General features: G+C 45.0%; 1 protein-coding gene across 7 annotated transcripts in view; it reads right to left on the bottom strand.

The window, feature by feature from the left end:
• ACER2 (alkaline ceramidase 2) overlaps nt 1–11,939 on the bottom strand; it is a 32,747-nt gene extending 20,808 nt beyond the window's left edge. The window contains exons 1-3 of one of the 7 annotated variants that reach the window (XM_035697256.2): nt 11,715–11,936; nt 2,644–2,758; nt 1,696–1,837 (exon numbers count right to left, since the gene is read on the bottom strand). In XM_035697256.2, coding sequence (XP_035553149.1) covers nt 1,696–1,837; nt 2,644–2,758; nt 11,715–11,822 — 365 coding nt within the window. In that variant the 5' untranslated portion in view covers nt 11,823–11,936. Of the gene's footprint in view, nt 1–1,695; nt 1,838–2,643; nt 2,759–11,714 lie in introns of all 7 variants that reach the window. The other 6 variants (XM_035697257.2, XM_025432280.3, XM_025432279.3 and 3 more) reach the window with 6 other exon arrangements.
• Nucleotides 11,940–12,224: the final 285 nt, after the last annotated feature.

The raw sequence follows: 12,224 nt of genomic DNA, 5'->3' as shown, positions 1-12,224 counted from the left end.
TGGCTCAGCGGTTTGGTGCCTGTCTTCGGCCCAGAGCATGATCCTGAAGACCCGAGATCGAGTCCCATGTCGGGCTCCCTGCATGGAGCCTGCTTCTCTCTCTCTCTCTCTCTCTCTCTCTGCCTGTGTCTCTGCCTCTTTCTCTGTATCTCTCATGAATAAATAAATAGAATCTTTAAAAAAAACTGTACAATGGTATAGATTAAAGGGAAAAGCTAAAGTTCTCTCCCTCATTCCCTATTCCATTCCTAATAATAGCCAATGATAGTGGTTGTTTATCTTCCTTCTCTAGGCATCTCTCTGCAAATACCAAAGACACAGGCTCAAAAAGAGATTAATTCATTCTAAAGTTGTAATATCAACATAGTTCTACCATGGGCTTTTTGCAGCCAGCATGTTTTATGGATACTTCTCTACCTCCATCCATAGAGAACAGCCTTTGTCTTTAATAGCTCTAAAATTCCTATTACCAGGAAAACTGTAGGGAATTCTTTTCTTTTCCTAGCATAGCTCTTCCCTGAGTACATACAGCTTGCTTACTTGAATCCATGTTTTTAGACTATTTATCCATATACACACATCTCCATATAAAATAGTGTCCCACAGAGAAATATATGTGGATAATATGTTCTAGGAACATTTCTCATCTTTGAGATTGACTCTCTTCTGTTTCTTCAGATATTAACAAACCTCCTACAGCTCCTCAAAAAAGGCTTTCCCTGACCAAACTCTAAATGAGCACCCCATGTCACCATTACCCTTTTCAGCTTCCTTTTTTTATCCTAGCACTTATCCTAATATTGTACTGTTTGTTTGTTCATTGATTTGTAGCCTTCCCAACTTCAGTATGAGGTCACTGAAGGCAGAAACTCTACCGTTTTGTTTACTGCTTTATCCCAGTGCCTAGAAAAAAAGCATAGTAAGTGTTCAAAAAAAAATATTTACTGGGTGGAAAACCATATAAGCATCACAACAGGTATTAAAATGCATCCCTTGGATGAAAGTCCAGATCTCCAGCTTGGAGGTGTGTATGTGTGTGTGTAGATCTTAGCAGAAGTAAAACCAATACCATTTGACAACCACAAGATCTACAGATACAGGAGCCACTTCCTTAATGGAATTCTATAAACTTATCAAATGGGAGAATTGGATTGGATTCAAGGAAATGTTCTAGCAGAAAATCAAAGGTCTTTGAACTACCATTCAATAATTTCTCCCCCACTGAAAATCTTTCCACTTTTGTTCTTTCCTAAAAGGGAGGCATTTGACTTTTTTGCCCCTAATATCCTATACCTTTTTTCTTTTTTTTAAGATTTTATTTATTTATTCATGAGTGACACAGAGAGAGAGAGAGAGAGAGAGAGAGAGAGAGAGAGAGGGGCAGAGACACAGGCAGAGCCCGACATGGGACTCGATCCCAGGATTCCAGGATCACACCCTGGGCTGAAGGCAGCGCTAAACCACTGAGCCACCAGGGCTGCCCCCCTAATATCCTATAAATTCTTCGTCCAAGCATATTAAAATTCCCTCCTCGTTATTATGTCAGGCCATAAACTGATCAGTGAATATTAAACAAGTACATCATAAACTCATCAGGAGGTTAGGCTCCATTGTGTGCTGTTTTCCAGATACATTCATCGATATATTGGGTACTGCACTTAGCAGTAAATACAAAAGTGTTTAGCACAGGCTTACCTGTCATTCCGAAAGACCTTTGGTAGATACCTTCTGGGGAACCACATGGCCAGGGCACACATCAGAACCCAAAGGATTGCAAGTTCATCAAGCATCTGACCCAAGAAACTTAAGGTTGCATGGAAGTAGACGGATCCAATTCCTAGAATCAATTCCAACCAATAAAGAAGGTCACCACAGAAGTACAGACTCGCAAACTCAACACGCTGCTGGAGGACAGCCATTCGACCAACCACTGTCACAATCACCAGATCACACTCTCACTGAAAGAAGCTGAAGGAAGAAACACACACCACCTTGGCATGCAGACTTGAAGCCTAAAAAGAGGATTTCAAGCAGCGCCCCAATGTCAGCACATCAGAACTTTAATAATGCCACAGTTTAATACTCTATCCTCCTCCACCAGGGCTTCATGGGAACAGGCAGTAAGTAAAAGTCAACATTCTCTTACTGTTAAGGATTCCCAATCTGCCTGTGGAAGGAAATGGAAATTATACAAGCATTTCCCAGAACAATGGATGAAGGCTCAAACATCTAGAATTTTCTTTCTTTAATTTTGGACCATTAGGCGAGAGTCTCATCAGAGTTCAATTATTTTGTGTGATGTTTCTTTTTTTCTTTTTCTTTTTCTTTTCTTTCTTTTTTTTTTTTTTTTTTTTTAATGTGTGTGATGTTCTTCAGAAGTCCTCAGAAAATTGTGCTGGCACAGCACCAATGGCTGTTATGTAAATAAAGCCTCAAATGCAATTCAGGGATCATTACAGTAGCCCTTGTTATCAAGCCTATGTTCAAAAGAGTCCTCCTTCTGGCGTTAAGCAAGCAAAATAAAAGTTCGCTAAGACGTCAGGGTGACTTTGGTTTACAAAACATAATGTTCGAATAGGACAGGAAGTGTGCAGAATTCCATTTCCTCCCTTTCAGCCCATGCTCGAAAGTGAATCCACTTACCCACTACAACTAAGAGAGTCCATATTAGGTAGATGCCACTGTTGAAGCATGTTGCATACTGGCGAAACAAGCACATGCAGATGGGCGGTAAAACGAAAAATAAGACGTTGCTGATCTGGGGGGGAGGGGACGTAAAATGAAAAAATGAATATTAAGTAAAAGGGCAAAAAAATAAAGCAGCGTGTTCCAAATATGACTTTTGCAAACTGGGATGAATGTGGGCCACACATCTTGTTTAAGCTCTTACAACTTTTTGTTTTTGTTGTTGTTAACTGCAGATACAGGATAATTTAAGACCTCATTAGTGGCCATTTGGAGGCTTCTTCCGGTCCCTCTGCAGTGTTTTTAGAGTTGTTCCCCAAGATCAATCTATGAAAGCTGCCCAGCCTCCTCTCTGGATCCTAAGAATCTTTCTTTTTTCTGCACAAGACTAACTATGAGGCATTCTGATCTACTCGCACATACATTTTTAAAGGTAAAGCCTTCATTAAGTAATGGTAAAAAACTAAAGTTTAATATGGAGGTGAGGGCTAGACCTCCCAGCTCCCAGTAATTTTCTGCTGGCAAGGCCAGCCTTTTCTCCAAGGCCCACATGAAGGCAGGATGCTTCCTATTTTCCCATGTCTACCCTAATCAGACCTACTTTTAGGTAAAGATCAAACTTTTGAGATTTTAGTGGAGGTTTAAGCCCAGGGGCATTTGGCTTTTCAAAAAAATAAATCTTCCCTAATATGATATACTCAAATTATTGTCATTTTGACACGTAATCACTACTTAAATATCATTAAGGAGATATTTTACATTCTGTTGTTCACATAAAGCTTTGAAATCCAGAGTGAACTTCATACTGACAGCACATCTCCATCTGCCCAGCCATATTGCACATGCTCAACACCCACAGGGGCCTACTGACTACCATACTGGTTGGTGTCACTCTGGAACCTCACCTGTAATTTTTTTTTATTTACTTTTTTTATCTTTTTGTTTTTAGGAAGTCAGAGCCAGCTCCTTTTTTTCTAATTTTTTTTAAATAGAGGGAAAATTTTACATAACCTAAAACGGAACATTTTAAAGTGTACAATTTCATGTCATTAGATGCCATAAGAATATGTAACCATACCTCTGTCTAGTTCTAAAACCTTCTCATCACCCCAAAAAGAAATCCTGTCCCACTGTGCAGGTACTTTCTGCTCCCTCCTCACCTCCTACAGCGCCCCCACCCTGGCAACTGCTAATGTGCTTTCTATGCCTAGGAGTTTACCTACTCTGGGTATTTCATGAAAGTGCATATTCACACGATAGATGACCTTTGTGTCTGGCTTCTTTCACTTAGCACAATGTGTCTGCAGTTCATCCATGTAGTAGCATGTATCAGTATTTTCCTTCTTTTGTGTGACCAACTAATATTCTATCCTCTGGATACCATATGTTTATCCATTTACTCATTAGTGGATCATTGTGAATGGGGCTGCTATGAACATTTCTATACAAACTTTTGAGTGCTTGTTTTCTTCTGGGTATATGCCCAAGCTGGCATTGCTGGGTCTGATGGTAACTCCACGTTTCACTTATTGAGGAACCACCCAGCTGTTTCTCAATGTGGTTGGACCGTGTTACATTCCCACCAGCAATGTACAAGGGTTCTCTAATTTCTCTACCACTCTGTCCACACGTGCTATATTCTGATTGTCTTTGTGGTTAATGAAGGCCATCCTCGAAGGTACAAAGTGGTGGGGACATTCAGCTTGTGAAGTTTCATTTGTAACTGTGACTCATAAATGACAGCAGGTAGAGGAAATGTGAAGAATGTGAAGACTACAGCTACAGAGAAATGAGCAACACCAGTGGGGAAGGGGTGTGAGGATTCCACAAAAAAAGAAAAAAAACTCAGAGGTTGGAGAATGGGGCAGAGGAAGTCCAGAAAGTCAAGGGCCTGGAGTCTTTCAAAAGAGACCCATCCCCTATGTTGAACAGTACAGAGGCGGCCCCAAGGGAACTATGAGGGTGGCAGTCTGAACTGCACTGAATAAGCCAGGGTGGAAAGTCTTTACCAGACCTAGGAAATTGCACCGGGATACAACTGAACAAAATGCACTGGCAAACCTCAGAACCTGAGCTGTACAGGGAAGGATTGGCCCTGTCAGCGGCCTATGTAGGCCTCTTTCATCATCTGGGAGCAGGAAAGGTTAGAAGGGACACCACTTCTAGACAAGAGGGAAGAGAGGGAAGAAGGGAAATAATTTAAGTGAAGAGGGGAGAACCAGATTTTATGTCAGGGGTACGATGGGAACAAGGCTGCTGCCTGGGGTTAAGATCGAAGCCTGAAGTCCCCAGCAGGGCTGCACCATTGTGGAGAAAGGGGTACTTTCTTTCTAGTTGCTAGTTTCTAGTCTGCTCTGCTGGGGATCATTTCTTCCCTGCCACCTGAGAGGCCCAGGAGCTACTTGTGATCCTGGGTGAAAATTCGGATCATCATCTCAGATGCCCCAGCTGGTGTGTGGTCTCCAGTCTCAGAAAAACAGCAACTCCCAGTCACTAAGCAGCAGGTAAAGAGGCATCCGCCTTAGGGTCTGGTCAGCGGTAAGCTGTCTTTCATTATGACTATCACAGCCTTTAACTTTCCAAGGAATCATTTAAATGAGCAATCGGTAGGGGGCACCTGGCTGGCTCAGTGGTTGAGCTTGAGCATCTGTCTTTGGCTCAGGTTGTGATCCCAGGGTCCTGGGATGAGTTCCACATCAGGCTCCTGGCAGGGAGCCTGCTTCTCCCTCTGCCTATCTGCCTCTCTCTCTCCTCTCTGTCTCATGAGTAAATAAATCTTTAAAAAATAAATAAATAAATAAATAAATAAATAAATAAATAAATAAATAAATAATAAATAAGCAATCATTAGGAGTAAAAATGGGAGCATTTAAAGACCATCCCTTGCTTGACAAGGGGCACTGCATGAGCACCCAGAGGGGCTCCCCAGGCTGGCTGAAAGTCAAAGAGGTGGTCACCCAGAGAGCAGGGGCCAGCACTGAGCTATTTCCACCTCCCAGAGCTGATTTTCACCTCTAAGCCCTCACCCCGCCCCCCAGCCACACTCTGACCTCCTTGGCTTAACTCCTCACTGGTTATCTACAAAATCTGACATACCTGTGTTATGCACCTATGATGTGATTTTAAATGTGGCTGTCCTTTTGTTAAGCACAGAAGGAAGGAAAAAGGGAGAAGGAGAAAATGGAACTGTTCCACCATAGGTAACTCAAAACCTGATCTTTCTCCTTTCTTAAACATAAATGTGTTCTCCTGTTTCATTTTGTAATTAAAAAAAAAAAAAAAGTCCCTTGGGGCGCCTGGGTGGCTCAGTGGCTAAGCGTCTGCCTTCGGCTCAGGTCATGATCCCTGGGTCCTGGGATCGAGTCTTGCATCGGGCTCCCTCCATGGAGCTTGCTTCTCCCCTCTGCCTAGGTCTCTGCCTCTCTCTCTCTCTCTCTCTCCCCATCTCTCTCTCTCTCATGAATAAATAATAAAATCTTTAAAAAAAAAAGTCTCCTTGCCATCCTCCTCCCGAGCAATAACCATTGTCCTCAGATTCACAACCTTCGAGTCATTTCCCTTGCATGTATGTGAATACATATATATATCGCATTGCTCTACTGCCTCTCTCATTCAACAATAGGCTACAAAAACCTTTTCCTCTTAGTTCAGATACATTGACCTCACTTGCTCCAAGTGCTGCGTGTGGCAGCAGTTCATCTAGCCATTCCCCAGGGAAAGGGGCCCCAATGTACCGCCCCTCCTACAATGTCGGGGGATAGAACACATTTTGCTTTTTACACCCTATTTTCATTGCCTAGAGTCCTTGCAATCTCCCTCACAGCCAAGTGCAACCAATTCCTGCCAAGCCGTCCCCCAACTGGCTCTGTCCATCTGTGTTCATCACTTTTTTTTTCAAATTTTTATTTAAATTCCAATTAACATATAGTGCAATGTTGGTTTCTGTGTTGATCATTTTTAAATGTATGTACACACTACTCAGAGGCATGAAGTCGTTCATTACATCTACAGTGAAGTCATGTGACTTCAAACATTTTTTTAATATACCTATTAAGGAGTTTAGAAGCACCATTTGAACATCTCCCAAATAAAACAGAAATCATATTATTGCCTCTTTGTAGCCCTTCTACCAATGATGGCTACCTCTATCGTGTCTTTGAAAGCCCTCCATTTATAAAAAAGGGAAAGACCAAGTCAGAGGGAGACTCTCCCCAAGACAAAAAGAGGAAGGAACTCCTAAAGAAATACAAAAAAGCAAACAAGTCCTAGTTAAAACCCACATTCAGTGGCTCCATCTTGTCTGAGAAATGAAACTTCCCCTTTCAATTGTGTGGGTTACTGAAGGTAAAGCATAGTTCAGCCAAGGGGTATTTTTTAAAGCATATTGCTTTGGAGAACAAGTTTGCCTAGTGTCTGCGGAGCAGATTTTTTTAATTAAAAGGAAACCACAATTTTCAAATGTATTAATTATTTCCTTAGAAAGTTCCTCATTCCATGAATTCCTCTATAACATTGCACCAAAATAATTGCAGGAACAGAGGGCAATCTCCTCCCGTTGCATGGGAGTGTGCACTTTCCCAGGCAGAGGGTAAATGCTGACAAAGCAACAGGCTGTCAGATTTTCTGAACAGGAGATTCATAAACAGCAAAGGGGCATTCCTCTGGCTGGGTAGACTGTGCATCTTAAGTGTATGCAGATGTCTAATCCTCCATTCCATTGCTCTGCTCCTGCCTCTGGAATGATCTACGGTCCTGGTCTGCCTGGACTGAGGAGGGTTCCCCATGGGGCTTTCAGCTTCAAAATCAGGCAAGGCCTGGACAAACCAGGACAAGCTGGTCACCCCACTCAGAAGAATTCTTGCAAAATCCCCCACATTACACCAACCTCATGCAGAATGCTAATAACGCCCTTGCAACTTGTACACATCTCTGGTATGCCACCACCGAGACGCCTGTTTGCAGGTCTGGTCTCTGTGACAGGCACACAGTAGTTGCCCAGTAAATAGATCCAGAGATGAACAAACACAGGAGATAGGCAATTCTGCCCTAAAGGGACATGGGCTTTAGCATATCACGAGAACTACCTTCCCGACCTTGATTGGTGGCAGAGCTAATTTGGGAAGGGTGACAAATGATGAACTGATTTTAAGCACATATTTTGCGTCAAGACTTTTTTCAGCACCAGTTGATTTACTTCTGACCCCCTGAGTCCCTGCCCTGCAACAGAGTGCCCAAAAGCAAAGCCCAGTGGTTAAAAAGTAGATCCTACTTTTCCCTAAAGCAGTGAGTTCTACAGTCTTTCTCTTCAGTGTGACTAGAGCCCAAAAACTTAAAACAGAAAAAGGAACTGAAGTCCATAAAACTTGTATGTAAAAGAAACAGTACAAAATGTGCACAAGCAAAAGGCGGTGAAAGAGCATGACATGTTCTTGGAAGGGAGATTTGGGCTTGGCTGAAGCAAAGGATGATGACAAGACTTGAGGCAACAGAGATTTGCGGGGCCCCAAAACAAGATGCTTTATACATCCAAACACTGTCAGTGGGAATATAAACCAGGGTACTCTCTCTAGTGGGCCATTTAGCAATAATTATCGGTCTTTAAGTAAACACTTTCCTTGATATAGCAATTCCCTGTGGAGGATTAGTACTTGTATAAGTACATCCAGATGCATATATAAGAATATTCATGGCATCACTGCTCAGAAACCAAGCTGAAAGTATAAAACATAAAATGCCTTAAATATCCATAAATAAGAGATTGAATGGGTAAATAAATCACGGTCAATCCATTAAATGGAACACTAATTAGACACTGTAAAGAAGATAACTCTGAGCCAATATAGAACCATCTCTAAGACCTATTAAGAGAAAACACCAAGAGAAGTTTGTGTAGTATAATCTTAATTGCGTTGAATAAAAACTTATTGTATATATACATTATACATATGTATCTCATATGGTCACCCAAATACATGTGTTTTGTACAATGCCTGAAAAAAGGTCTGAAGAGATACACAAGAAAGCATATTTTTCACTTTATAACTTGTGTACTATGAATTTTTTTACCACGATAATGCTATTTGTGAAAAGTAGTAAGCAGGAAATTCACTGAAGTAGATTTGGGAGAGGATTCTAGAAGGGGAGGTTGGAAGGAGAAGCCCACACCACTCAATGTCAATTAGAGACCCCTAAGAGAAGTTTCCCCAATAGGAACCAATGGCCTATCCCAGGCTCCAACTGGGAAAGATGCACCTTGCATCTCCCACAAGAAATCCATTACCGTGGCCACTCAGCCAATGAGAAACAATCACTCTGAACTCTCTTCTCCAGTTCAAAACAGCCCCTCCTGACTTCCTCCTTTTCCATAAGATAACATTCCTCTCCTTTGTGTGTTGGACTTGCCTATGGTTTTGCTATAGCTTGCTTGTTCCAAATAGCAATTCTGTCTCATTCCAAAATAAACCCACTTTTGGTGGTAAAGTAACTTTTATTTCTAAGGTTAACATTTTATAATAAAGACCAATATAACAAAAAAAATGAAAACCTTTTTCATATCAAACATCATGAATATTATCCTGTAGATCAAATGGTCCCAACACAAAAGTTTCTAGTTAAAGAATGACCCAATGATAAACACCCAGGTTGTATAGAATAAAGACGTCACAGAAGGCTGCAGTGGCATTTCCATCTTCAGAAGTATCTTTGTAGAGTCAAATGCACCAAGTTCTAACTCTATTTCTGCCATTTTCTTGGCCTCGGCAAATTGCATCATCTATCCAGACCCTGGTTTCTTCCTTTTATCAAATGGATCTAATAATGAGCACCCACCACTTGGGTGATTGTATAGTACGCAGCAGAGCTTCAACACCTAGCAAACAATTAATGGTAGCCACTAGTAATTGAGGTTGTAGTAATGATCTGCTGCTACCCCCAAGACCCATTAAGAAGGTTTCAGATCCCTCTCCTAGTCCTCTCTTGATTTTATATCTTCAGTTCCTTAAACTTTTCCTCAAAATTAGTAATGATTATTTTCTTCTAAAATGGATAATTAGACCTACTGCCTTCCTATGAGGATTTAATGAGCTGTTTATCACCAAGAATAGTTCACTGCTTTCCTCAATACAAGAGAGAAGCATGAGTTCATCTTGTGATAAGCTTCAGAAGATACGTAAGGCATGGAAACAGAAGGAAACGGTTTTTGCTAAACTCTTTGGACCTACACTCAACAAAGTTAGGTGACCAACTACTTGTCTGAGATTTAAAGCTCTCTGTTGGGCTAAAGTATATTTTGTGGTTTTCGGAGTATTCCAAAGAATAAGGCCTGTCAGGCAGACCAGGCAGGCTAATCACCCACAGACACTGCAGCTGAAGACCAACAGTTCATTTCAAGAAAAGACTTTGGCACTCACTCCCTAACAGCTCCAATGGGACTAGATTAAAAGTAAAAACAACATAAACTACACCCACCTCCCCCCACCCCCGCCGCAAACCTCATCCAGCACTCTGGGGCTTTTCAAGGCAGGCACAGAGCAGCTATAGATGAACTTCTGGCCAAGTAATTAGGTCTGAGTAGCTGGCCTCAAACTCCACAGATCATTACCTTGCTGGGTGTGTGAGAACTTGTCCCTGCCCTGTCATTTGTTCTCTAACTCTGGTGAAATCCTTAGTACTCTCCACTTACCGAGGAGAAAATGAGTTACTGCTACTGAAAGTACCCAGCCATGCCCCCACCCCATCCCATGTGCCACCCTTTACCCCTGAGAGAATGCTCTGAATGAAGGAGTTCTGCAGGTGAGTTGTAGCCACCTCCACTATGTCTTTCACAGTATCTATGGACAGCAGAGGACCAGGCTTTCTTGAAGAACTAACCTAGTCATAAATAAGCACAAATAAGAGTGTTGGTGAGGGGGGAAGGAGAGAAGAGTGCAGATTTCTGGATCATGTGAGAAACATGAGTATGACAGTTTCTTTCTCTAGAGTTCAGTTGCATCATCAATGAATGAAAAGCCTGGAACTAGCTCATCTGATATCCCTCCGGACTGACTCATGCCAAGGACACTCTCTCCAGCAAATCTTAGGAGAAAATCCTAAAGAACAACCTCAAATTCACAGTGACTTGTAAACCAGGAGTTCCTGTTTTTTTGTGTGGGGTAGCCGAAGACATGACCATGCAGTCTTCCCTTTGGTCGGAGAATCCTGAGCCACCGCACAGTGAAAAGAAGAGGCATTTCCTTCCAGCATCAAGGTTTCGCTCCGGTTAATACAACAGCACACAGGACACTGCAGTGGGGAAGTTTCAGCTTCCATAGCAGGGACCGAGGCGAGCCCACCAAGCACGCACAATCACTCCCAAACTTCCCTCTCACTCCTCAGGCTTAATCCCTGGAGAGGGCACAGGCCTGGGGGAGCTGACTTGGGGCTGGACTGAGACTGGGAACTAAACGCAAAGAAATAAGAGCTAGTGGCAATTAACTTGATTCTGGCCAAAAGCAACTCGACCTGTTATTGGTGTATTAGTGGGGCAGGGCCAGTCGGCAGTGGCAATGGGCCCTGCCCCAGACTGCTCTCTCGGGGACTCCCCTGCCCCCGCCCCACCCCCAGCCCGCGCTCCTGGGGCAGGTGTTCAGGGAGAAACCGCGCGATGCGACCCCGAGTGCGTCACGCCACCGAGGTCCTAGGGAGGAAGGGAATCGTCCCGGCGGGCTCGCCAGCCTCGGAGTCACCCACCTGGGGCAGGGGCTGACACGGACCACTGGCTTCGGGACAGGTGGCGGCCAAACAAGACAATGGAGCCATCAGGAGGAAATGGCAAGAGGAGGATGAGCCCAGATGTCGGGATAGGGACAGAAGAGAACAGATGGAGAGCAGGAGGGGGCGCGCCGATGCCCCGGCCCCGGAGAGAGGATGCCCCGGATGCACGCGGACACCCACGTCCAGGTTCAGGCGCAGCCACGACTGGGGGTCCCCTCCCGCCCCTCCCTCCGGCCCGCCTGCCGGCCCCGCGCCCGCGCCCGCGCCCGCGCCCGCACCGTGTTGTAGAACTCGGCGATGGCAGGCACGATGGTGTAGTTGTCCTCGCACCAGTCCACCTCCGAGCTGCCAGCCCGCAGCTGGTCCCACCAGTGCGGGATGCTCATGGCCGCGGTGGGGCATCGGGGCAGCCGCTCCCGCAGCCGCCGAGCGCCCGAGCCACTGCGGGGAGCCGAGCGCCGCGGCCGCCGCTTTATACGCGCCGAGTCAGCCGCCGGATGTGGCGCCTCCCCAGCCGGCCTCCCGGGCCCTCCGCCGGGGGACGGGCCTGCTCGCGGGCCCCGCCCCGGCCCCGCCCCCGGAGGGGACCGCGGCGGCGGCAGGCCACGCCCACCCGGGCCGGGCTGCGGGCTGCGGGCTGCGGGCTGCGGGCTGCACGGGGGCGGGGGCGGAGGCGGAGGCGTCCCGGACCGCGCGGCGGCAGGTGGCGGGCGCCGCGCCGCGGGGCTGGGGGCCTGCCCACGCCCGCTCCCGCTCAGACTCCCTGGCGCCACCCCCTCCCCGGGAGC

Source organism: Canis lupus, chromosome 11 (genome assembly GCF_003254725.2).
Source record: "Canis lupus dingo isolate Sandy chromosome 11, ASM325472v2, whole genome shotgun sequence".
In the NCBI taxonomy this organism is placed as follows: Eukaryota; Metazoa; Chordata; class Mammalia; order Carnivora; family Canidae; genus Canis; species Canis lupus.
The sequence above is the reverse complement of the archived record's forward strand: the minus strand, read 5'-3'. Positions and strand labels throughout refer to the sequence as shown.